Below are 22,942 nucleotides of genomic sequence, written 5' to 3' on the forward strand. Positions count from 1 at the left end.
ACAGTTTTCACTGGAGGGAGTGTACTTCTTCTCCCTGTATGATGCTGACCAATCATAAGCAGGGAGCAACATTCCCTGCTTATCTGCCCTAAGCTTCTGTGTGGGTGTGTTCTCCTTGCCTTTGAGTGTTGCTGCCTTCTTATGATTGGTCAACGTCATACAGGCAGAAGAAGTACACTCCCCCCCCAGTGAAAACTGTCTGACACCTACTTGAACTTAACATTTTTTTAACTCATTAGGTGCAAAACACTGTGATTGCTAATATCTCCGCAATAGAGAGGGGTATATCCAGTTCGAACTTGAAACATTTGGTGAAAGGTCCTCTTTAACTGTTCCTATCATTTCTTCCCAGTGGAAATATTCCTGAACACGTCATGTTCCAGCGTACTGCCAGGAGGAGGAACCAACATCGAATATGCTTTACATTCTCTTTTTGAAGCCAAAGGAAACATCATGGTGAGAATGCTCATTTGTTCTTATGGGGTTTTCTTTTAGGGTGTTTTGTTTTCTTTTTTCAAATTATCTTTTTTTCTTTTAAGCAGCATGAGTACTGTACACAAAAAAAAAAATATAGCTCTCATTTTACAGTCTTCCTAGTATTTTAGATTGTGCATGCTTAAAGGGATATTCTCATCTTAGACATGTATGTCGTATTTACATGATATCACATTAAAGTGAACTTTTAGCCCTTTTTAATAGCATAACTGCAACCCCTTGATATGAGTCCAGTTTTCCGTATACCTGCAAAAAGCTTTTTTTTTTTTTTCAATTGATCCTAGCTGCATGCTAATCCACACCAAGAGGTCTAATGGGCATCTGTGGACCATTTTCTAGACGTAACCTGTGCCCACAATCACTGCCTCTCCAACTTGATTATATGATGTCTCCGGTTCATGTCTTTGACTCGTGCTAGATGTACAAGGCCTGTGCACTAGGTGTATGAGGCCTGCACGCTAGTGGAACAAGGGCTGCGCACTGGGGGAACGAGGGTTGCACGCTGGGGCAATGAGGGCTGTGCTCTGGAGGAACGAAGGTTACTCGCTGGGATAACAAGGGCTGACGGAAGGAGGGTTGTGCGCTGGGAGAATGAGGGCTGTGGGAACGAAGGTTACTCGCTGGGATAACAAGGGCTGGGGGAATAAGGGCTGGGCGCTGGGGGAACAAAGGTTGCTTGCTGGGGGAATGAGGGCTGCGCTCTGGGGAAATGAGGACTGGGTGCTGGGGGAACGAGGGTTGCACGTTGGGGCAATGAGGGCTGTGCGCTGGGAGAACGAAGGTTACTCGCTGGGATAACAAGGGCTGGGGGAAGGAGGGCTGGGCGCTGGGAGAATGAGGGCTGGGGGAATGAAGGTTACTCGCTGGGATAACAAGGGCTGGGGGAATGAGGGCTGGGCGCTGGGGGAACGAGGGCTGGGCGCTGGGGGAACGAGGGCTGGGTGCTGGGGGAATGAGGGCTGCGCGCTGGGGGAATGAGGGCTGGGCGCTGGGGGAATGAGGGCTGCGTGTTGGGGGAATGAGGGCTGGGGGAATGAGGGCTGGGCGCTGGGGGAATCAGGGCTGCGAGCTGGGGGAATGAAGGCTGGGCGCTGGGGGAAGGAGGGCTGGGCGCTGGGGGAACGAGGGCTGGGCGCTGGGGGAACGAGGGCTGGGCGCTGGGAGAACGAGGGCTGGGCGCTGGGAGAACGAGGGCTGGGCGCTGGGAGAACGAGGGCTGGGCGCTGGGAGAACGAGGGCTGGGCGCTGGGAGAACGAGGGCTGGGCGCTGGGAGAACGAGGGCTGGGCGCTGGGAGAACGAGGGCTGGGCGCTGGGGGAACGAGGGCTGCGCGCTGGGGGAACGAGGGCTGCGCGCTGGGGGAACGAGGGCTGCGCGCTGGGGGAACGAGGGCTGCGCGCTGGGGGAATGAGGGCTGGGCGCTGGGGGAACGAGGGCTGAGCGAATGAGGGCTGCGCGCTGGGGGAATGAGGGCTGGGGGAATGAGGGCTGGGCGCTGGGGGGAATGAGGGCTGGGCGCTGGGGGGAATGAGGGCTGGGCGCTGGGGGGAATGAGCGCTTGGCGCTGGGGGGGAATTTATTGCTGGGCGCTGGGGGAATGAGGGCAAGGTGCTGAGGGAACAAAGGTTGCTTGCTGGGAGACCGAGGGCTGCGCACTGGGGAGATGAGGGCTGGGCGCTAGGGGAACGAAGGTTGCTCGCTGGGAGAACGAGGGCTGTGCTCTGGGGGAACAAGGGCTGTGTGCTAGGGGCACGAGTGCTGTGCGCTAGGGGAACGAGTGCCGGCGCGCTAGGGGAAAAAGGCTTGCGTGCGAGGGGAACGAGGCCTGCTCGCTAGGGAACCCTGCTCGCTAAGGCAACGAACCCTGCTCACTAGGGGGAATGAGGCCTTTGCGTTAGGGAAACTAGGCCTTCTTGCCAGGGGAACGAGGCCTGCTCGCTAGGGGAACAAGGCCTGCCCAGCCACGAGAGTTGAACCGTCGGATGGCATATGAGACGTCATCAACATCAATGAAGGCTATGGCAACTTGGGGCACAGAGTAGGTGTGTAGCATTCTCTGGAGAATCAACACTAAGAGGAGGATGTAAATTATGTAATTTTCTAGTCCAGTATTCAGACCAATATCTGGTATTGTGTGCAACATGCATACCAATGTCTTTGGCATTATCTTATTTGAAAATCCATATCTCGTGTCTTCTGTCAGGTAATATCTGGTGTCTTGGCTGAAATGTAAAATTCCAGAGATCTGCTGTTATTCTCATTACAACAGTGGTGAATGTTACTCCCGTCACATAAGGAACCAACGATGTATTCACTGTACAGGAGATGTAGATACAATAGGATGAGCCCCTTTAAGTTAATGATATATATCTGTAGATACCATCCCTCTAGCCCTTAAGGGGCTTGTATGAATTAGAAGACGACTTGTTTTATTTTTTCACAGCGCCATTCTGGTTCATAGACCATGTCTGGTATTGAAGCTTTGACTTTTTTACAGTCTCAAATAACCCATTTTCAAGTATATGATCGGGCTTTTCTGTTGTGATTTTGAAGGTGTAATATGTCTTAATATAATCTCTGTCATTTTATTCTTTAATTACAGACTGCGTTGGAGATGCTGCTCTTAAAAAATTCTCCGAGGCTCAAAACTCATCCACTAGCGACTTACCACTATGCAGGTAACCGGCTCCAATATCCTGTGCACCCACAAACTTATATGTACAAGGGTCTCCCTACTCTCAATGTGATGAAAGTCTCGTAGCGTGGCAAATATCCAGGTGCAATATTGTGAATCCAGCAAAAAAAGATCCTTAAAAAATTGTACTTTATTGATATTCCATCAAATTCCAATCCAACACTTAAAAAATGCAGACGCATTTCAGACAACGTCTTTACTCCAAGTAAAGTCGGGTTCTTAGGTGTTGGATTGGATTTTAATGGATTTTCAATAAACTACAATTTTTTAAGGATTTTGTTTTGCTTGATTCACATTTTTCTCCCAACTCTCTCCCTGTAGATGTTGAATCTTAACATCAATCCTTTGCTCTAGAGGGATATAAGCCACTGCCATTTTGGCAATGACTTACTTCCCTCCCCCCAATGAAAATGCATGCATGTGTATGTAGGGAATCAGCGACTGATAGCTATTAGAGGAAGTTTTATACAACTTAATTAGCGTTGCTAAATACTTACATTTAATTTTCTTGTAAATGAAAGGGGTTGGACATAGTGGTGTCCGAAACCTGCTGTGAATGCCTCATCAATGAGCTGCTGGGTCTGCCTGAATAACTCCCTGGTTGTGGAGCCCTGGACGTTGTTTGAGAACACCAGTCCCCTGCAGATCTGCCAGGCTGAGTAGTATCCCACCACTTTGGAGAGATGGCGTGTGGCCCGATCCGCTAGCCGAAACCACATGGACCAATGATCGGTCCACCGAACGCCTGCTCTCCCATTAACGTGGGCATAACGCTACTCAGACAACACAGGATAAGGGTAAACAGTGTGGCAATACTTTATTGAACCACAAAACAGGTAGATAACACATAGAACAGTCCCAGCACAGTACCCAAGACGATGCACATTACAGAGTCTCACCCTTCCGCTGACTCGCCTGTTATGACCTGGTGGTTAAGGAGCAACACTGATATGACCTGGTGGTTAAAGAACAACATGGGACAAGCTCTGAGGAGGTGGTATCTTTACTGACCGCAGTTCCTAATCCTAACACCAACACTAGAAATAGCCGTGGAGTGTTCCTGTCTCTCCCTAGACACCTCGTCACAGCCTGAGAACTAACTACCCCTAAAGATGGAAACAGAAAGCTATCTTGCCTCAGAGAAATTCCTAAAAGGAAAGATAGCCCCCCACAAATATTGACTGTGAGTGGAGAGGGAAATAACATACACAGAAATGAAAACAGATTTTAGCAAAGGAGGCCAAAACTAATTTAGATAGGCAGAATAGGAAAGGATACTGTGCGGTCAGTATTAAAAACTAAAAATCCACGCAGAGTTTACAAAAATGATCTCCACACCGACTCACGGTGTGGAGGGCAAATCTGCTTCCCCAGAGCTTCCAGCTAGCCTGAATATATCATAATGACAAGCTGGACAAAAAGAAACATAACATGAGCTGAGCAATAAAGTCCACAGCAAATGGACAACAAGAACTAGCAAGAACTTATCTTTTGCTGAAATGGACAGGCCAACAGAGAAATCCAAGGAGAGATCAGAATCCAACCCAGAACATTGACAGCTGGCATGAACTGAAGACCAGAGCCAGGTTAAATAGCAAAGCCAGGAGAGACGATCAGTGAAAGCAGCTGCTACAGCTAAACTCAAGGAGCAGCAGTTCTACTCGAAACCACCAGAGGGAGCCCAAGGGCAGAACTCACAAAAGTACCATTCACAACCACAGGAGGGAGCACAAGAACGGAATTCACAACAGTACCCCCCCCCTTGAGGAGGGGTCACCGAACCCTCACCAGAGCCCCCAGGCCGATCAGGACGAGCCAAGTGAAAAGCACGAACCAAATCGGCAGCATGGACATCGGAGGCAATAACCCAAGAATTATCCTCCTGGCCATAACCCTTCCACTTGACCAGATACTGAAGCTTCCGCCTCGAAAAACGAGAATCCAAAATCTTTTCCACCACATATTCCAACTCCCCCCCAACCAACACCAGAGCAGGAGGATCAATGGAGGGAACCATGGGCACCACATATCTCCGCACCAAAGATCTATGAAAAACGTTATGAATGGAAAAAGAAGCTGGAAGGGCCAAACGAAAAGACACCGGATTGATAATTTCAGAAATCTTATAAGGACCAATAAAGCGAGGCTTGAACTTAGGGGTCAGAAACCTTCATAGGAACATGACGAGAAGACAACCAGACCAAATCCCCAACACGAAGCCGGGGACCAACACACCGACGACGGTTAGCAAAACGTTGAGCCTTTTTCTGAGACAACGTTAAATTGTCCACCACATGAGTCCAAATCTGCTGTAACCTGTCCACCACAGTATCCACACCAGGACAGTCAGAAGGCTCAACCTGCCCTGAAGAAAAACGAGGATGAAAACCAAAGTTACAAAAGAAAGGCGAAACCAAGGTAGCCGAACTAGCCCGATTATTAAGGGCAAACTCGGCCAACGGCAAGGTCACCCAATCATCCTGATGATTGTAGATTGTAAGCTCTCACGAGCAGGGTCGTCTTATTTTGCTTTATTGCTGTATTGTTAACATTGTTACCTATGACTGTTGTGTTTGAAACTGTTAAACTGTAAAGCGCTGCGGAATATGTTGGCGCTATATAAATAAAGATTATTATTATTATTATTATCAACAGACACAAAGCATCTCAAATAGGTTTCCAAGGTCTGATTAGTTCGCTCAGTTTGGCCATTTGTCTGAGGATGAAATGCTGAAGAAAAAGACAAATCAATGCCCATTCTAGCACAAAAGGCCCGCCAAAACCTAGAAACAAACTGGGAACCTCTGTCAGACACAATATTCTCCGGAATGCCATGCAAACTAACCACATGCTGAAAAAATAATGGAACCAAATCAGAGGGGAAAGGCAACTTAGGCAAAGGTACCAAATGGACCATCTTAGAAAACCGGTCACAAACCACCCAGATGACAGACATCTTCTGAGAAACAGGAAGATCAGAAATAAAATCCATGGAAATATGCGTCCAGGGCCTCTCAGGGACCGGCAAAGGCAAAAGCAACCCACTAGCACGGGAACAGCAAGGCTTGGCCCGGGCACAAGTCCCACAGGACTGCACAAAAGAACGCACATCCCGCGACAAGGAAGGCCACCAAAAGGACCTAGCAACCAACTCTCTGGTACCAAAAATCCCAGGATGACCAGCCAATACTGAACAATGAACCTCAGAAATTACCCTACTAGTCCATCTATCAGGAACAAACAGTTTCCCCACTGGACAGCGGTCAGGTTTATCCGCCTGAAACTCCCGAAGCACCCGCCGTAAATCAGGAGAGATGGCAGAAAGAATCACCCCCTCCTTGAGAATACCAGTATGCTCAAGGACTCCCGGAGAATCAGGCAAAAAACTCCTAGAAAGGGCATCAGCCTTCACATTCTTAGATCCCGGAAGATACGAGACCACAAAATCAAAACGGGAGAAAAACAGAGACCATCGAGCTTGTCTAGGATTCAACCGCTTGGCAGACTCAAGGTAAATCAGATTCTTATGATCGGTCAAGACCACAACGCGATGCTTGGCTCCCTCAAGCCAATGTCGCCACTCCTCAAATGCCCACTTCATAGCCAACAACTCCCGATTGCCGACATCATAATTACGCTCAGCAGGCGAAAACTTTCTGGAGAAGAAAGCACACGGTTTCATCAAAGAGCCATCAGAACTTCTCTGAGACAAAACGGCCCCTGCCCCAATCTCAGAAGCGTCAACCTCAACCTGAAAAGGGAGAGAAACATCTGGCTGACGCAACACAGGGGCAGAAGTAAAACAACGTTTAAGCTCCTGAAAGGCCTCAACAGCCACAGAGGACCAATTCATCACATCAGCGCCTTTCTTCGTCAAATCGGTCAGAGGATTAACCACACTGGAAAAATTAGCAATGAAGCGGCGATAAAAATTAGCAAAGCCCAAAAATTTCTGAAGGCTCTTCACAGATGTGGGTTGAGTCCAATCATGAATGGCCTGGACCTTAACAGGGTCCATCTCAATAGCCGAGGGAGAAAAAATGAAACCCAAAAACGAAACCTTCTGAACTCCAAAGAGGCACTTAGACCCCTTCACAAACAATGCATTAGCACGAAGGATCTGAAATACCATCCTGACCTGCTTCACATAAGACTCCCAATCATCGGAAAAAAACAAAATATCATCCAAATATACAATCATAAATTTATCCAGATAATTCCGGAAGATATCATGCATAAAGGACTGAAACACAGATGGAGCATTAGAGAGCCCGAATGGCATCACAAGGTATTGAAAATGGCCTTCGCGTGTATTAAATGCTGTTTTCCATTCATCACCCTGTTTAATACGAACAAGATTATACGCCCCTCGAAGATCGATCTTGGTAAACCAACTAGCCCCCTTAATCCGAGCAAACAAATCAGAAAGCAAAGGTAAAGGGTACTGAAATTTGACCGTGATCTTATTGAGAAGGCGATAATCTATACAGGGCCTCAAGGAGCCATCCTTCTTGGCAACAAAAAAGAACCCCGCTCCCAACGGTGACGAAGACGGGCGAATATGCCCCTTCTCCAAAGACTCCTTTACATAACTCCACATAGCGGCATGCTCTGGCACAGACAGATTGAAAAGTCGACCCTTAGGGAACTTACAGCCAGGAATCAAGTTAATAGCACAATCACCTTCCCTATGAGGAGGTAGGGAACTGGACTTGGGCTCATCAAATATATCCTGGAAATCTGACAAAAACTCAGGAACTTCAGAAGAGGGGGAAGAGGAAATTGACATCAAAGGAACCTCACTATGTATCCCTTGACAACCCCAACTAGTCACAGACATAGATTTCCAATCCAGCACTGGATTATGTACCTGTAACCATGGAAAACCCAGCACAACCACATCATGCAAACTATGCAACACCAAAAAGCGAATATTTTCCTGATGTGCTGGAGCCATGTACATGGTCAACTGTGTCCAGTACTGAAGTTTATTCTTGGCCAATGGCGTAGCATCAATTCCCCTTAAGGGAATAGGGCTTCGCAAAGGCTCCAAGGAAAAACCACAGCGTTTGGCAAATTCTAAGTCCATTAAGTTCAGGGCAGCGCCTGAATCCACAAATGCCATAACAGAAAAGGACGACAATGAGCAAATCAGGGTAACAGACAAGAGAAATTTAGGCTGTACAGTACTAATGGTAACAGACCTAGCGACCCTCTTAGTACGCTTAGGACAATCAGAAATAGCATGAGTAGAGTCACCACAGTAAAAACACAGCCCATTCTGACGTCTGTATCCCCTCTGTTCCGCTCTAGTCAAAATCCTATCACATTGCATAGGCTCAGGACTCTGCCCAGAGGACACCGCCATATGGTGCACCACCTTGCGCTCGCGCAGGCGCCGATCAATCTGAATGGCCAAAGACATTGATTCGTTCAAACAAGCAGGCGTGGGGAACCCCACCATAACATCTTTAAGGGCTTCAGAAAGACCCTTTCTGAAAATTGCTGCCAGGGCATACTCATTCCATTTTGTGAGCACAGACCACTTTCTAAATTTCTGGCAGTATACTTCTGCCGCTTCCTGACCCTGACACAGAGCCAGCAAGGTTTTTTCTGCCTGATCCACAGAATTAGGTTCATCATACAGCAATCCGAGCGCTTGAAAAAATGCGTCTACATTGAGCAATGCAGGATTCCCTGGCTCAAGGGAGAGTGCCCAGTCCTGCGGGTCTCCACGCAGCAAAGAAATGACAATCTTCACCTGCCGAATGGGGTCACCAGGGGAACGGGGTCTCAGAGCAAAAAACAATCTGCAGTTATTTTTAAAGTTCAAAAATTTAGATCTATCCCCAGAAAACAAATCAGGAATAGGAATTCTAGGCTCTAAAACCGGAGTGTGAACAACATAATCTTGGATACTCTGTACCCTTGCAGCGAGTTGATCAACACGCAAGGACAGACCCTGAACCTCCATGTCAGCACTGAAATCCTGAACCACCCAGAGATTAAGGGGAAAAAAAAGACAAAACAGGCTACAAAGGAAAAGAAAAAAAAAATGGCTCAGAACTTTTTTTTCCCTCTTTTGAGATGCATTCAACACATTGCAGGCCAGCTGTACTGTTATGACCTGGTGGTTAAGGAGCAACACTGATATGACCTGGTGGTTAAAGAACAACATGGGACAAGCTCTGAGGAGGTGGTATCTTTACTGACCGCAGTTCCTAATCCTAACACCAACACTAGAAATAGCCGTGGAGTGTTCCTGTCTCTCCCTAGACACCTCGTCACAGCCTGAGAACTAACTACCCCTAAAGATGGAAACAGAAAGCTATCTTGCCTCAGAGAAATTCCCAAAAGGAAAGATAGCCCCCCACAAATATTGACTGTGAGTGGAGAGGGAAATAACATACACAGAAATAAAAACAGATTTTAGCAAAGGAGGCCAAAACTAATCTAGATAGACAGAATAGGAAAGGATACTGTGCGGTCAGTATTAAAAACTAAAAATCCACGCAGAGTTTACAAAAATGATCTCCACACGGACTCACGGTGTGGAGGGCAAATCTGCTTCCCCAGAGCTTCCAGCTAGCCTGAATATATCATAATGACAAGCTGGACAAAAAGAAACATAACATGAGCTGAGCAATAAAGTCCACAGCAAATGGACAACAAGAACTAGCAAGAACTTATCTTTTGCTGAAATGGACAGGCCATCAGAGAAATCCAAGGAGAGATCAGAATCCAACCCAGAACATTGACAGCTGGCATGAACTGAAGACCAGAGCCAGGTTAAATAGCAAAGCCAGGAGAGATGATCAGTGAAAGCAGCTGCTACAGCTAAACTCAAGGAGCAGCAGTTCCACTCAAAACCACCAGAGGGAGCCCAAGGGCAGAACTCACAAAAGTACCATTCACAACCACAGGAGGGAGCCCAAGAACGGAATTCACAACACTCGCCGGAATAATAGCAGCTGTTACTTCAGATCTCCCAGGGACGATTTCGCCACCTGTAGCACGCACAGAGAGGAGGTAACGACAAGTGTAGGAATTGACACTCCATTCAGGTACAAGGGCCAGTTGACCAGAGGGTCACGACCTGGCTGCTTCTTCCAGGGCCGACTAGCCCACCTGTTGCATGCACAGAGACAAGGTAACTACAAGCTTAGAAAGATGACAGCCCATTCAGGTACAAGGCCAGTTGACTGGAGGGTCACAACCTGGCTTCTCCGGACATCTCCATGGAGCCAGGCGACCGGCGGGTCCCAATCCTGCCTTTCTCCAAACGTATCCATGGATTCACAATAGTCAATGGAGCAGATCTGTATTCTTCCAGCTGGGGCCGAGGTCCCCTAAGCTGGCATCCTGTAGAATGATAAATCTATGTCCCTCATGATGGAGCCATGATGTCTTAGCTTCTGTCCTATCTCTGATCCTTTGGATGTCTGAATGTCTTGGCTGGATTTCTGACTCTCTCTGTACAGAGGCATATAACCTCTTTTTATAATAAACAAGTGTCCTTCATTCAGTATTTACAGGTAATGCTGATCAGATCAACTCATATTGTTTGATTTGTGTAATCTATTTGCATACATTTTTCTCCTCTGTTTTGAATGCCAACAAACTGCCTGGCATAGACAAGGTATAATTAGCATATCAGCAAACATTACTAGTCATCCAGGATAAGAGCACAGTAGATTACATCAAATGTCAACTTACAAAACAATATTACAGGCTTACACAAGCAAAAGTCTCTTTTCTTGACCAATCAGAAAGAAACACATAAATTCAAAAGTCAACATATAGATAACAGTCTATTCTTTCTGGCTTGGTAAAAATGGATGTCTGGTTAATTAAGATACAATGTTGTGTGCTCACATACAGGTCTCCAAAAATAGTGACGCAAAAAAGTGGGGGGGGAGGGTTTAACGTATTTCCAAATTTTTTGTCACCACTTCGATAAAAAAAACTATACATGTTTGTTATCTTGTACTGACCTGGAGAATCGTATTGCCAAGTCACTTTTGCCTGATAGTGAACATGGTAAGCAAAAACCCCCAAAACAATTGTGAAATTACACTTTTTTTTCTTTTTTTAACGCTTAGCTGAAATTTTTTTTCCATGGTTTCCAGTGTATCATATGATCAAAATGAATGGTGTCATTCAAAAGTACAACTCGTCCTTCAAAAAAAAAAAAAAAAAGTCCTGATATGGCTGTATTGACGGAAAAGTAAAAAAAAGTTATGGCCCTTGGAAAGAGGGGAGGAAAAAACGAAAACGAAAGAAACTGAAAATGGCCACGGCGTGAAGACGTTAAAATTGGGTTTTACCATTTTCACTGTCAGTATGGTGTATTTCTACGTAGTCCGATATTGTCCAACCAGTACTAAGAAGGTCAGATTTTGTAAGAACACATCTTAATAGTAGTACCATGCAGAAAACTACAGCTATGACTGAATGCATTTAATACATGGCGTCTATCAAATATCTGTAAACTTTCAGCCCATGATTGAGCAATAATTGACTGTATACCAGTGCGTCAGCACCCTTTTAATGGACCATTCACTTATGCCGACCTAACCGTTTGCGGACAGAATGATCAAAAATACAATCATCACAGGGTTTTTTGCACGGTAAGGGAACGAGGCTTGGGTGCTGGGGGAACGAGGGCCTGCGTTCTAGTGGAACGAGGCCTGAGCTGCCACGAGAGTCGAATCGTCTGTGCGGATGGCAGGAACGAGGCCTGCGAGCTTGGAGAACGAGGCCCGCAATCTGGAAGAACGAGGATGAAGTGCAGGGGGAATGAGGCTTGCGCACCAGAGGAACAACGCCTGTTCGCTGGGGGAACGAGGCCTTCTTGCTGGGGGAATGAGGCCTTCTTGCTGGGGGAACGAGGCCTTCTTGCTGGGGGAACGAGGCCTTCTTGCTGGGGGAACGAGGCCTTCTTACTGGGGGAACGAGGCCTTCTTGCTGGGGGAACGAGGTCTTCTTGCTGGGGGAACGAGGCCTTCTTGCTGGGGGAACGAGGCCTTCTTGCTGGGGGAACGAGGCCTTCTTGCTGGGGGAACGAGGCCTTCTTGCTGGGGGAACGAGGCCTTCTTGCTGGGGGAACGAGGCCTTCTTGCTAGGGAACAAGGCTTGCACAGGCACGAGAGTTGAACAGTCTACGCGGATGGTATAAGAGACGTCATCCACATCAATTGAGGCTATGGCACTTGCGAGCACAGAGTAGGTGTGTAGCATTCTTCTGCCCATCAGATTTGGTGTCGATCCAAAAGTGTAAAAATCGTCTTTAATCCCTGACGGTGTTTTAGAAATAATGTGGTTCTGTGTCTTACATAGACAATAACTAAATAGTGATATAAACTGGATTACTTATTTTTATGGTTTATTGTTTTCTGTACACCTATTACCAGCATCATTATCTGGCAGCCATCCGTTCTAAATACAGGGTTCAGTTGTGGGTTTATAACTTTATTATATCAGGCAACCCACGCCAATCTGACTGACCACAAACCTATGACTATGCCGTAACATTTCCACCACAAAGATGTCACCCAATACCACAAGAAACCTGCAGAATGAATGTTTCCAGAGGGAAATCACATAATAACCACATAAAGCAGAAGAGATTAGTAAATCACTTACTAATAGGTCTTCAGTGATGGATTGTATCCTCATTCCCCATTCTTCTCCACAGAGTAATGATATTTTCCAACACAAATATCCTCCATGATTGGTAAGAGGAGGTATAAACTTGGGCAGAAGTTATTGTTTTGCTCCCCCAGGGTCAGCCTTTTTCGGCAAATTGGGGGAAAAAATGCAAGTAAAAAACTTATTTAAAAAATAGGGCAAAAACACTAACACAGAGAAAAATCTTCTGCCAATACTCTATTTGTGCAGATAATCTCCTGGTTTCTCACTACGTTTCACCCCGTGTTCATGACGCTCTGAAAAAACTGGATTCAGATCTGCCATCACTTTTCAGATCGAGTCCAAAACCTGCAACTTAGGACTCGTCTTTGTCCCGAAATTCCAGGCAGCATTCCATATGGAAAATGGGTCAATTTTTTCACTTTCAACTAAACCCTTATACCCATATAATTATGAAAGTTGATACCTTTGCACATTGTGAATCTGCTGCTCAGAAATGTACACAACATCAGCACCACCATGCAAGTTTGCTTCAAAAAACTTAAAGTATTAAAAAAAAAATCTTGTTTTCAGTTACTACAAAAGCAATGTAATGTGCATCTGACTTAAAAGATGGAAATCCAGATCAAAAAGAATCTAACGATGCATGTTATGGTAAATGAAGTCCGTTAGGGGCACTTCTGGGTCCCGATTTTGGGGCTTTAGACAGAAGTCCCCAATGTATTCATGAACCTAGCCGGACACATGATGTACAACGTTCATCTACTTCAATAATAATGATGACCGATCAGCAATTTGCATTTGTTTTTCTATACACTTTACTCTTTTTTGTTTCTTTTACATAACATTCTATCAATGTGCATACATTGTTTTCAGTTTTACACTTTCTGTATTTTTTGGATCCTCACTCCAGTTTGCATTACATTAAAAAAATGTATTTTTTTCTATGCAAAAGACACAGAGATCAATGCTAAGGTGATGGCAGCCGGAGCATTTTTCAGTGACCGTGCACTGACACCGAGGAGCACATCCTTCCCATTACTTATCACCGTGTGAGCAGGTCCTACTGATCCTCTGTGATACAAGTCCCCAGTGATGTAGGCAGTCTGCCTCATAATAAAGCCTTTCATTATCGGTGTCACAGTGGATCCATTGCACCACGGTGGTAACAGAACCCTATCTAGATGTAGATAGTCATTAGTATTTTATCATAGTCTGGTACACCCGGATGGAAGAACATCATGATGCCAAAACGTAAACACGGGTTCCAACTATGTAAACTCCTCTCAAAAAGAATAAGTCATGAGATTCAGGATGCCCAAACCCCAGGCAGCATGAATCAGCCACTGAATGCACTATTGCAGCCATGTTTGTGGACTATGTGTCTCGGATGACTAGTCTGAGGCCGGTGCCCGTCAGCTTCTCACCACCACGCTGCACTACACCGACAGGTTCTCCCTGTACATACAGATAGGTAGAGACCTGTCAGTATTGGGGGCTGGATGTGAAGTACCCCCATGACAGGCGCAGAGCTACTTGTTGGTACCCATTACGTTACGGTCACACCATCATCTTGCCATGTCTTGAGCCTCCGACTGACTCTCTATTCTTTCCTTTTTTTCAGGATCAGACCACTGGACCAACAACGAGAAGAAGAGTTTTAACAAAGCATTAAACACCTGCAATAAAGATTTCTACCATGTGCAGAAAATGGTAAATTCTTCCTTTTCTTGTATAAAAAAATAGTAAAATTCCAACAATCCAGCGAATGGTCAACTGAAATACTGATAATCCAAAATTGGAGATAACTTGCCAAGGAAAACAGCGAGTGTATAAAGCCACAGCTATCGAGGGCTGTGCAGTTTTATATTTATAATATAGGTTTTATTTTTCGTGGACTTTTACTTGTGTATTATTGGAAACTACCTAATATAAATCTGTCCCTGAAAGAGAAGAACAGAAGCGGGAATGTCCTGGGTGTGCAGGAGAAACAAACCCTGCTGCTGCTGTCCTCCTGTATAAGTGATGGAAGCCAGGCGGGTCATACATTTTTCTCTACCGCTTCATTGGGGGACTCGGTAGACCATGAGTGTATGCTACTGTTGCTAGAAGGCTGACACTAGGAAAAAAGTTATCTCCTCCTCAGCAGGGTACACCACTCCCCGACTGGCATGAAGCTAATCAGTTTTAGCTTAGTGTCAGTAGGAGGCAGACACGGTCTGCTCCCAGAACCATTTCTACCATAGGTTTCCTTTTGTGTTTTATTAATCTTTTTCCTTTGTTTTTCAGATTCTTCTACTGCGGGCAAAAGGGTGTAACCGCTCACTCTGTCTTCCCACATATAAGACTGAGAGAACATTGTGGTCTGATTCGTACCCTCTCTGGTCTGCGAGGCAAGACCGTACCCCCTTAAAACAGCAAGAGTGTCTCAGGGCTGCCATGACAGACTGTCCTTGCCACCCCCAGCCCACTTCTCTATTGAGACAGTGCCAGGAGAAAGACAAATTTTGTTTCCCACTGACCCCGCCCCACTCCATTCGGAGCATCTGATACCGTCTTCTGCGCTGTCCGTGACGGCAAAAGTGCGAGAAAGAAGAGGTACCAATCCCAGTGATCCCCTCAACCAGGGCTCCTAATGACGTCTTCTGGACTGTGAAGAAGTAGTCGGGACCACATCCGGACCAGGTATCAATGCCTTCCACAGTTTCTTGGCGGCGGGGGTTCCAGGACAGGAATCTCCAGGGGGTGCACAATGCCTATCTCAGCTCCGGCCCTCCAAGAGTAGTTTTCATCTAAAATTTAGTCCCCGGCTTTCCCGAGGCCTTCTTCACTGGCTGACCACACCCCCCTCATATGCCCCAACCAATCAGCATAGCAAGGGTTTCCCCCCAATTTTCCTCCTATTGCAGTGCCCCTTGTTGATTCTTCAGCATGGGCTCTAGGCTCCTCTCTCGCCTCCGCCCCTTTCTCTTTCTGGTGGCTTTTTCCCTGCCGTCACTGGAGCTCCTAGTCGTGGCTCCACGCTGATCCACAGATCTCCTGCTCAGATTGGAGACGTCTTCTCAAGAATGGGTAGACTTTGGCCAGGCTGTGTTTTCTTTCTAGCTCAGGCACAGCAGTTTTCTGCAGTCCACCTCCCTATGCATAATTCCAGGGAGTCTCGCTTACGCCCTTTCCCCATTATCTTTCACTACACCCGTTCTTCTTGCAAGAAGAAATTGCCCACAGGTCAGGTTTTGACACTCTGCTCTGACTGCATCACTCCCACTATGCAGGCCTCACAGAAGCACCCCGCCAGTGGGGATAAGAGCGCACCTCTCCCCCCTGAGTGTGCTGCTGCTCTATCCCAAACAGTAGGGGACCTAACCAAGTTGTCCTAGTCCTTGGTACAGTTTCCAGAGTGTCTGTCTAAACATCCAGCCTCCACTGGTCCTCCAATCGTTTCCTGGGATGAATTGCACACACCTAGTTACTTGCCCCAGCATGGAAGATCACGTACAAGGTCCAAGAAGCGGGCACATTTCAGCTCCTTGTCTGGATCCCCCTCGCCTTCCACATGCTCCAGTATGGCCTCTGAGTACTCAGTCTCCTTCAAAAGGAGTTTGATGGAATATTCTCAAAGGAATGGGAGCACCCATAAAAGCGCTTCAGGGTAAGAAGCGTTAGGAAATATACAATCATTCTGGGCTCGACCTCGATGGGCACATCGAAGCCCTAACAAAGTCCGCCTTTGCGGCTGTGGGCTTATCCCTCTGCCCTGCCTTTGGCTTCATGTGGGTAGCCACGTTGGTCTCCGCCTGGGCAAAAATCCTTCAAAATGGCATCCTATCTGGAGCCTCGTCTGATGAGCTTGCTTATCTCGCGGACCAGATTGCTTACGCTGAAAAGTACTTACTGTCTGCGTCTTTAGAAGCTGCCAGTTTTTCTGCTCTTGTGGCCCGAAACATTGAAGCTATCCACAGAATCCTCTGGCTTAAGGGTTGGAACACGGACACAGCAGCTATGAAGTCTCTCACTTCCTTTCAAGGTGTCTATTCTTTATGAAACTAAGCTGGATCAGCTCATCTCTGGCACCCCTGGCATAGGAGCATGTCTCTTCACCAGCGAAAGCCCAAGTGTCCCCACACCAGGAGATGCCCTCTTGGCAATTTTTTACCTCCTGAGAACTCCTCCCGATAAGACTGGTCCCCAGTCCAACGGGAAAAATGGAGGCCATCCTTTAAGCTTGTCCCGTCCCCTGGCATCCACGGGGCCGACAAGTTGTCAAAGTCCAGGTCTAACAGATTTTCTTGCACATGATGGGTTGCCTCCACCCAGGATACCTTTCAGGGTGGGTGGCTGCCTCCTTTTCCTGATGCTTGATTCCATAGTCAACAACGCCTGGGTCAAGGAGACCATATCCATCAGTTACAAAATAGAATTTCCTTCTCTTCCCCGTCGTCATTTCTTCAAGTCCTGACCTCCAAGAGTGCTTTCCCAGGTTCCCGGATTCTGTCAGGCCATCTCTTCCCTCCTTTGGGCAGGCGTCACTTAAGAGCGCTTCTCAAGTCTCTATTCAAACTTTTTCGTGGTCACAAAGAAGGACGGCTCTGTCCAATCTTGGACCTCAAGCTCTTAAACCGGGATCGTCTCTGTCACTTCAGAATGGAGTCCCTCCGCGTGGTGATTGCCACTATGGAAACCAATGAATTCCTCTGCTCTGTGGACATTCAAGATGCTTAACTCCACATTCTGCCAGACTCATCAAGAAGACCAAAGTTTAAGGGGTAGCATTCATCCTTGTGGTTCTCTACTGGCCCAGAAAAGTCTGGTATGCAGAGTTAGTCAACCTGCTCAAAGTCGTCCCCTGGAAACTCCTGTATCACCCAGACCTACTCTCTCAGCCTCCCCACTTCCACTAGACTAGAATTCTCAATCTCAATTTAACGGCATGGCTGTTGAAGCCACAGTCTTGAGAGAGGTAGGATTCTCTTCTCAGGTCATCCAGACTATGATCAAGATGAGAAAATCCTCGTCCTCTCGCATTCATCATTTTACTAGAAAAGCCTTTTTTCGCTGGTGTGAGGACAAGAAGACAGCCCCCATGTTTTTTTTTCTCTCCCTTCTCTCCTGTGACCTTCTTATAGTCGAGCTTAGAGTCTGGGTGGGCTCTCAGTACCCTCAATGATCAGGTCTCCTCACTCTCAATCCCGTTCCAACAAAACTTGGCCTCCCATCCCCTGGTCAGGAGCTCTTTACAAAGATCACTTGGTTCCTCCATATCATTCCCCCGTAGACCAAGTCTTGGGTGTCCTTCAGGGACCTCCCTTCGAACCCATTTGAGAAATCGCCCTCTCTTTTGTTCCTGGTTGCGATCACCTCTATCAGGCGGGTCTCAGAACTACAGGCCCTATTGTGCAGCTCCTTTTTTCTTGTCCTCCACCAGGACAAGGTGGTTCTACTACTAGTTCCTTCCTTCCAAGGTGGTTTTTCCATTCCATCTCAACAAGGACATTGTCCTTCCATCTTTCTGTCTGTCCCCATTCCATCCTCTGGAACAATCCGTCCACAAAGTGGATCATGTTAAGGCTTTACGTCTGTACCTGTCAAGAACAGCATCCTTCAGAGGCTCAGATTTCTTGTTTGTGATTCCTGATTCCAGTCTTTACAGGGGACTTTCTGCCTCCGTGTCCACTTGCTGGATCTGCTCTGCCATACTGAAGCCATATCGAGTCAAGAGTAGACCACCCCCACCCGAAGTGAGGGCTTCCTGGGCCATTCACAACCAGGCCTCTGCGACACCAGATCTGCAAGGCCGCTACCTGGTCTTCCCTTCATACCTTTTCCAAATTCTACAGGGTGCACACCTAAGCCTCGGCTGATGCATGCCTAGACAAGAAGGTTCTGCAGGCAGCGGTTGTCCGTCACCCGACTTGATCTGGGTGTTTTCCTCTGTTCCCTCCCTTGAGACTTCTTTTGGACGTCCCATAGACACCTGTGTCCCTCAATGAAGCAATAGAGAAAAGAGGATTTTGTTTACTCACTTTAAAATCTCTTTCTTGGAGTCTTCATTGAGAGACATAGCATCCTCCATTGTTTGTACCTCTATTGAGCCGGTTTAAGGTTGCTTTATGGTGGCTTCTCCTACTGCTCTCTCACTTACTGATTAACTTAGAGCTTGTTGGTAAAAGTACCCTGCTGAGGAGGGGCTAACTTGCGACTTTTTAAAAATAGAAATGTTTTCCAGTCCCCACCCCTGCACTGCAATTATTTTATGTAGGCCTGAAATTATTTTTTTTTGGGTGGGGTGCAACTTTTTGCTCCAATAAGGCAGAAAAAAAAGAGTAGAGACAAAAATAAACAGCGCAAAATTCATAAATATAAATAAGAACTTGGCACACAAAAAAAAGCCAACGAATAACACTGCAAAAAAAAGCGACTTAAAGAAAAAAAAAAGGCAAATGATGAATTGAGCCCAAAGTTTATTTACTTTTTTTTGTAAAATACAGAGAAAGCACCTCCAAAAAGCTTGTACCTGTTCCTGATTTTTTTTTGTGGGGGGTCTTTATGTGGTTGTATTGCATACCGTCCTATGATCATTTGATATTCCAGTGCAAATAGTACATAAAGTGCGCACTACAGCATTGCTTTTTTCTGCTTTTCATATACCCATTTGATATTCCAGATTATATGATAACCTGTCACTTATCAGATCCCATTAATGTCAGAATAAACCAATTTTACATTATAATATTTGTTATTGATATAAGCAACATAGCAGCAGGTTCAGAACCCAGTGGGCTGCATGTGCAAAGTTCACAAGGATGGCATGACATTAGATAGCCCCGCATGTATAGGTGATAGCTCTGCGCCAGGCCTGACCGACACAAGGATAAAGTGCTTTGATAAATGCTGAGTTCATCCCCGGTGCAGAGATGGCCATCAGTCTCATTTCCTGTCGACAAAATCCGGGAACAAGTGTTGTGATGTGCATGGGATGAGCATGAGAAAATAGCAACTACTGATGGGGAACTTTTACCTCGTGCACAGTACAATAATAAAGTTCACAGCGTACTCGTTCTTTCACACAAAACCTGTAGTAAAGTGTGATCTTGCTGCTCTCACCCTCACAGCCATGTAAAACCGCTTGGTGCACATACCAATGTCGAGGAACTGTCCCAATTTTTATAATCTGTAGTTTCCCATCCTCGGTTTTTTAGTAGGTGATTGCTTTCCATTAGCATTTTTTCAGAACTATAGGTGCTGTAACTTCCTATCCCTCACATCCCAGCTTGCTGTTCTCTAGCTATTATCCAATGGTTTGCTTGCTCTGAACTTATTGCCCCCCAACTTCCTGTAGAGTGGCAAAGACCAGCCCCTAATTCCTGTAGAGAGGCAAAGACCAGCCCCCTACTGTTGTGAACTCTGTTTTTGGGCTCCCTCTTGTGGTCACAAGTGGTACTGAGTGAGTTCTGTCTTTGGGCTCCCTCTGGTGGCTCTTTTTGTCATTCTGCAGGTCTGTGGCTGGGATCAGCTGTCTCGTTATCTGCTAGGTGGTTTCCTATTTAGCTCACCTGGACCATCAGTTGTTGCCTGCTGTCAATGTATTCAGTGCTATTCTGATTTCCCCTGTCTACATTCGTTCCAGTCTCTCCAAGAGAAGCTAAGTTTCCGTTTGTTCATTTTTTGCTCATCTGTGTTTAATGTGTTTCTTGTTTATGATGAGTTCTGTCCAGCTTGCTAATATGTGATTTCCTTGCTTGCTGGTAGCTCTAGGGGGCTGAGTTTCTCCCCTCACACCGTTAGTTGGTGCGGGGGTTCTTGAACTCTCAGCGTGGATATTTTGGATAGGGTTTTTTACTGACCGCACAGTTTCCTATCTTCTGCTATCTAGTGATTAGCGGGCCTCATTTGCTAAATCTGTTTCATTTCTACGTTCGTATTTTCCCCTTATCTCACCGTTATTATTTGTGGGGGGGCTTTCTATATCTTTGGGGTATTTTCTCTGAGGCAAGTGAGGTCTTTGCTTTCTCTTTTTAGGGGTAGTTAGTTTCTCAGGCCGTGACGAGACGTCTAGGATTTCAGGTAACGTTCCTCAGCTACTTTTAGTGTGTATTGGATAGGATCAGGATTGCGGTCAGTCCAGTTACCACCTCCCTAGAGCTCGTCATATGTTCAGTTACTTAGCTGGTCAGATCTGTGATCCTCAGCCACTAAGGATCATAACAGTACAGCAGGCCAAAAAGTGTTTAATGCATCGCAGAAGCGGGATAGGAGAAGTCCGGAGTGCATTTTTTTTTTCCTTTGCTGCAGTTTGTCCAGCTTCTCTCTTCCCCTTAATCTCTGGGTGGCTCTGAGTTCAGCTGCAGACATGGATATTCAGAGTCTGACTTCTAGTATGGATCATCTTGCTGCAAGGGTTCAAAGCATTCAGGATTTTGTTGTTCACAGTCCTATGTCAGAGCCAAAAATTCCCATTCCTGAGTTATTCTCTGGAGATAGATCTAGGTTTCTGAATTTTAAGAATAATTGTAAATTATTTCTTTCTTTGAGACCTTGTTCCTCTGGTGATTCCGCTCAGCAAGTTAAAATAATTATCTCCTTATTACGTGGTGACTCTCAAGATTGGGCATTCTCCCTGGCGCCAGGAGACCCTGCATTGCTGAATGTGGATGCGTTTTTTCTGGCGCTTGGAGTGCTTTATGAGGAACCTAATCTTGAGAACCAGGCAGAAAAGGCTTTACTGGCTCTTTCTCAGGGGCAGGATGAAGCTGAGGTGTATTGTCAAACATTTAGGAAATGGTCGGTGCTTACTCAATGGAATGAATGTGCTTTGGCTGCAAATTTCAGAAAAGGTCTTTCTGAAACCATTAAGAATATCATGGTGGGATTCCCCACGCCTGCAGGTCTGAATGAGTCAATGGCTTTGGCCATTCAGATTGATCAGCGTTTGCGGGAGCGCAAACCTGCGCACCATCTGGCGGTGTTTTCTGAACAGAAACCTGAGTCTATGCAATGTGACAGAATTCTGACCAGAATTGAACGGCAAAATCATAGACGTCAAAATGGGTTGTGCTTTTACTGTGGTGATTCTGCTCATGTTATCTCAGCATGCTCTAAGCGCTTAAAAAAAAAATCGCTGAGTCTGTCACCGTGGGTACTATACAGCCTAAATTCATTTTGTCTGTTACTTTAATTTGCTCTCTGTCATCCTACTCGTTATGGCTTTTGTGGATTCAGGTGCTGCCCTGAATCTGATGGATTTGTCATTTGCCAGGCGCTGTGGTTTTATTTTGGAGCCTTTAAAAATCCCTATTCCACTAAGGGGAATTGATGCTACACCATTGGCTAAGAATAAACCTCAGTACTGGACTCAAGTGACCATGTGCATGACTCCTGTACATCAGGAGGTGATTCGCTTTCTTGTGCTGCATAATTTGCATGATGTTGTCGTGTTGGGTCTGCCATGGTTGCAGACTCACAATCCAGTCCTGGATTGGAAAGCTATGTCTGTGTCAAGTTGGGGTTGCCAGGGAGTTCATGGCGATGCACCTTTGGTGTCGATTGCTTCTTCCACTCCTTCTGAATTCCCTGAGTTTTTGTCGGACTACCAGGATGTATTTGATGAGCCCAGATCCAGTGCCCTACCTCCTCATAGGGATTGTGATTGTGCTATAAATTTGATTCCTGGTAGTAAGTTCCCTAAGGGACGACTTTTTAATTTGTCTGTGCCAGAGCATGCCGCTATGCGGAGTTATATAAAGGAGTCTTTGGAGAAGGGACATATTCGCCCGTCCTCCTCCCCTCTTGGTGCAGGATTCTTTTTTGTGGCCAAGAAGGATGGTTCTCTGAGACCTTGTATAGATTATCGCCTTCTAAATAAAATCACGGTCAAATTTCAGTATCCTTTGCCATTATTGTCTGATCTGTTTGCTCGGATTAAGGGGTCCAGTTGGTTCACCAAGATAGATCTTCGTGGTGCGTATAACCTTGTGCGTATTAAGCAGGGTGATGAATGGAAAACTGCATTTAATACGCCCGAAGGCCATTTTGAGTACTTGGTGATTCCTTTTGGACTGTCTAATGCTCCTTCTGTGTTTCAGTCCTTCATGCATGACATCT

General features: G+C 46.2%; 1 protein-coding gene across 1 annotated transcript in view; it reads left to right on the plus strand.

Annotated features, from left to right (window-relative positions):
- Positions 1 to 22,942, plus strand: part of TRERF1 (transcriptional regulating factor 1) — a 191,924-nt gene that overhangs the window by 147,662 nt on the left and 21,320 nt on the right. The window contains exons 11-13 of the mRNA XM_077282342.1: positions 353 to 456; positions 3,098 to 3,173; positions 14,466 to 14,554. Of these exons, the coding sequence (XP_077138457.1) occupies positions 353 to 456; positions 3,098 to 3,173; positions 14,466 to 14,554 (269 nt within the window). The remainder of the gene's footprint in view (positions 1 to 352; positions 457 to 3,097; positions 3,174 to 14,465; positions 14,555 to 22,942) is intronic.

This window comes from Ranitomeya variabilis, chromosome 2, assembly GCF_051348905.1.
Source record: "Ranitomeya variabilis isolate aRanVar5 chromosome 2, aRanVar5.hap1, whole genome shotgun sequence".
Taxonomy (NCBI): domain Eukaryota; kingdom Metazoa; phylum Chordata; class Amphibia; order Anura; family Dendrobatidae; genus Ranitomeya; species Ranitomeya variabilis.